Genomic DNA, 1,778 nt, shown 5'->3' on the forward strand with positions numbered 1-1,778 from the left:
TGGCAATTGGACAATTAAAACAGACATTCGGATGGCGGGGAAGAACAAACTGGGGAGGAGGGTAGAGAGAATGGTGCAGCAATGAAGGAATGAAAACCCAAAATCCCTGTAAATGTTCATTAAAACTAATAAAATTTAATAGTAATAATAAAAAAAAATAACATCATCTCCCTATTTGACCTCACACACACCTTTGAGATATTTCATTAAAAGAGGCCTCCCTTCTCTCTCTACTCTGAAAAGAGAGGGTTTTTTCCCTCTCTCGCAGCATCCCCCAATTGTCCTGCATGGCATTTAGCACTGTTTATAATTAAATTTGCAACTCAACACAACCCACCAAAGGCTCTTTCTTTAACATCAGAGATTAAGGGTTATGTTGTTGTTAGGTGCTGTCAAGTAGAGTATAACTCAGGTGCTGTCAAGTAGAGTACAACTCATAGTGACCCCTATGAACAAAAGATCTGAACCCAGTCCTGTCCTGTATAATCCTCACACTTCCTGACACACAAAAGACCACTGCAGCAGCCACCTTGCCATCCTCCTGGTTGAGGGTCTTCCTCTCCTTCGCTGACCCTCCACCCTTCCCAACATCAGTCCCTCTCCAAGGAATAGCACCTCCTAGCAATATGTCCAAAGTATGTGAGGAGAAGCCTCATCATTCTTGTATCCAAAGAGCACTCCAGCTGCACCCTCTCCAAGACATACCTGTTTGTCCTGGCCATCCAGTGCTTTTTTCCTCCAGCACCACAGCCCAAAGGCATCAATTCTTTTACTCTCATTCTTAATTCATAGTTCAGGTCTCGGTTGCATAACTAGTAGTAATCAGAAAGACTGTGGCCTGAAACAGATGCACCTTAGTCTTTAAACGGACATCACTGCTCCTCAATAGTTTGGAAATGTCTCTAATTGTAACCTAACTGTCATCTAAGTGTAAGCTGATTAACTGTATTAAGAGTTATAGCATAGAATAATCATCTTAGGTCACAAGTTGGAGAATAGTGGCATAATACAGAGAATCAAACTCAAACCTCTTTGTACAGGACACAGTTCTGTTGTAGTAGGTATGTATGACTGGCATGAAGAGTGTTGGTGAGATAGTGAAAGGACTATTCAAAGAATTTCAAGCCGAAAGTAAAAAGATGCATGTGTAGAAACAATAGAGAATTATTCTTCCTACCCCTTTCCCTCTCATTTCTTGCAGGGCTTAGCACTTGTGGATAGACACACGAGACCAGAAATCATATCCTTACTGAAAGTAGATGATTTACCTGAGGATAACCAGGCACGTTTTAACAGTCTCTTCTCTCTGCGGGAGAAATGGACAGAAGAAGATATTGCTCCATATATTCAGTAAGTAACTTAGTAAAGATAGAATATTTTTCTTTACATTTATTTTGTTGTTCAGGATATACACAGCAAAAGCTACATCACTCAACAGTGATTCCATTATTCTGATGTACAGCCATTTACACGCTTCTTTTTGGAATTTTACCTCCTCCTCGGAGTTTTTCACTGACCTCCTAAGATTTTTATCTATTCTTTCAAGTTTCTGTTGTCACTTTGATCCTCCAGAATGTTGTGGTTGATGTTAGGTGCCCTTAAGTTGAGTACAACTCATAGTGACCCTGTGAACGTCATATCTGAACCCTGCCTTGTCCTGTGCCATTCTCATCCCTGACACACTTGAGTCCACTGCTGCAGTCACTGCATCAGTCCATCTCATTGATAATTTCCTGTCTTTCACTGACCTTCCATCTTTTTTTTTCTTTTTTTAATTT

General features: G+C 40.4%; 1 protein-coding gene across 1 annotated transcript in view; it reads left to right on the top strand.

Moving 5' to 3' along the window:
- DSCC1 (DNA replication and sister chromatid cohesion 1) overlaps positions 1–1,778 on the top strand; it is a 32,410-nt gene that overhangs the window by 25,826 nt on the left and 4,806 nt on the right. Inside the window, exon 9 of the mRNA XM_006879474.1 lies at positions 1,202–1,350. Within this exon, the coding sequence (XP_006879536.1) occupies positions 1,202–1,350 (149 nt within the window). The remainder of the gene's footprint in view (positions 1–1,201; positions 1,351–1,778) is intronic.

This window comes from Elephantulus edwardii, unplaced genomic scaffold (assembly GCF_000299155.1).
Source record: "Elephantulus edwardii isolate Elephantulus edwardi_28Jun2011 unplaced genomic scaffold, EleEdw1.0 scaffold00003, whole genome shotgun sequence".
In the NCBI taxonomy this organism is placed as follows: Eukaryota; Metazoa; Chordata; class Mammalia; order Macroscelidea; family Macroscelididae; genus Elephantulus; species Elephantulus edwardii.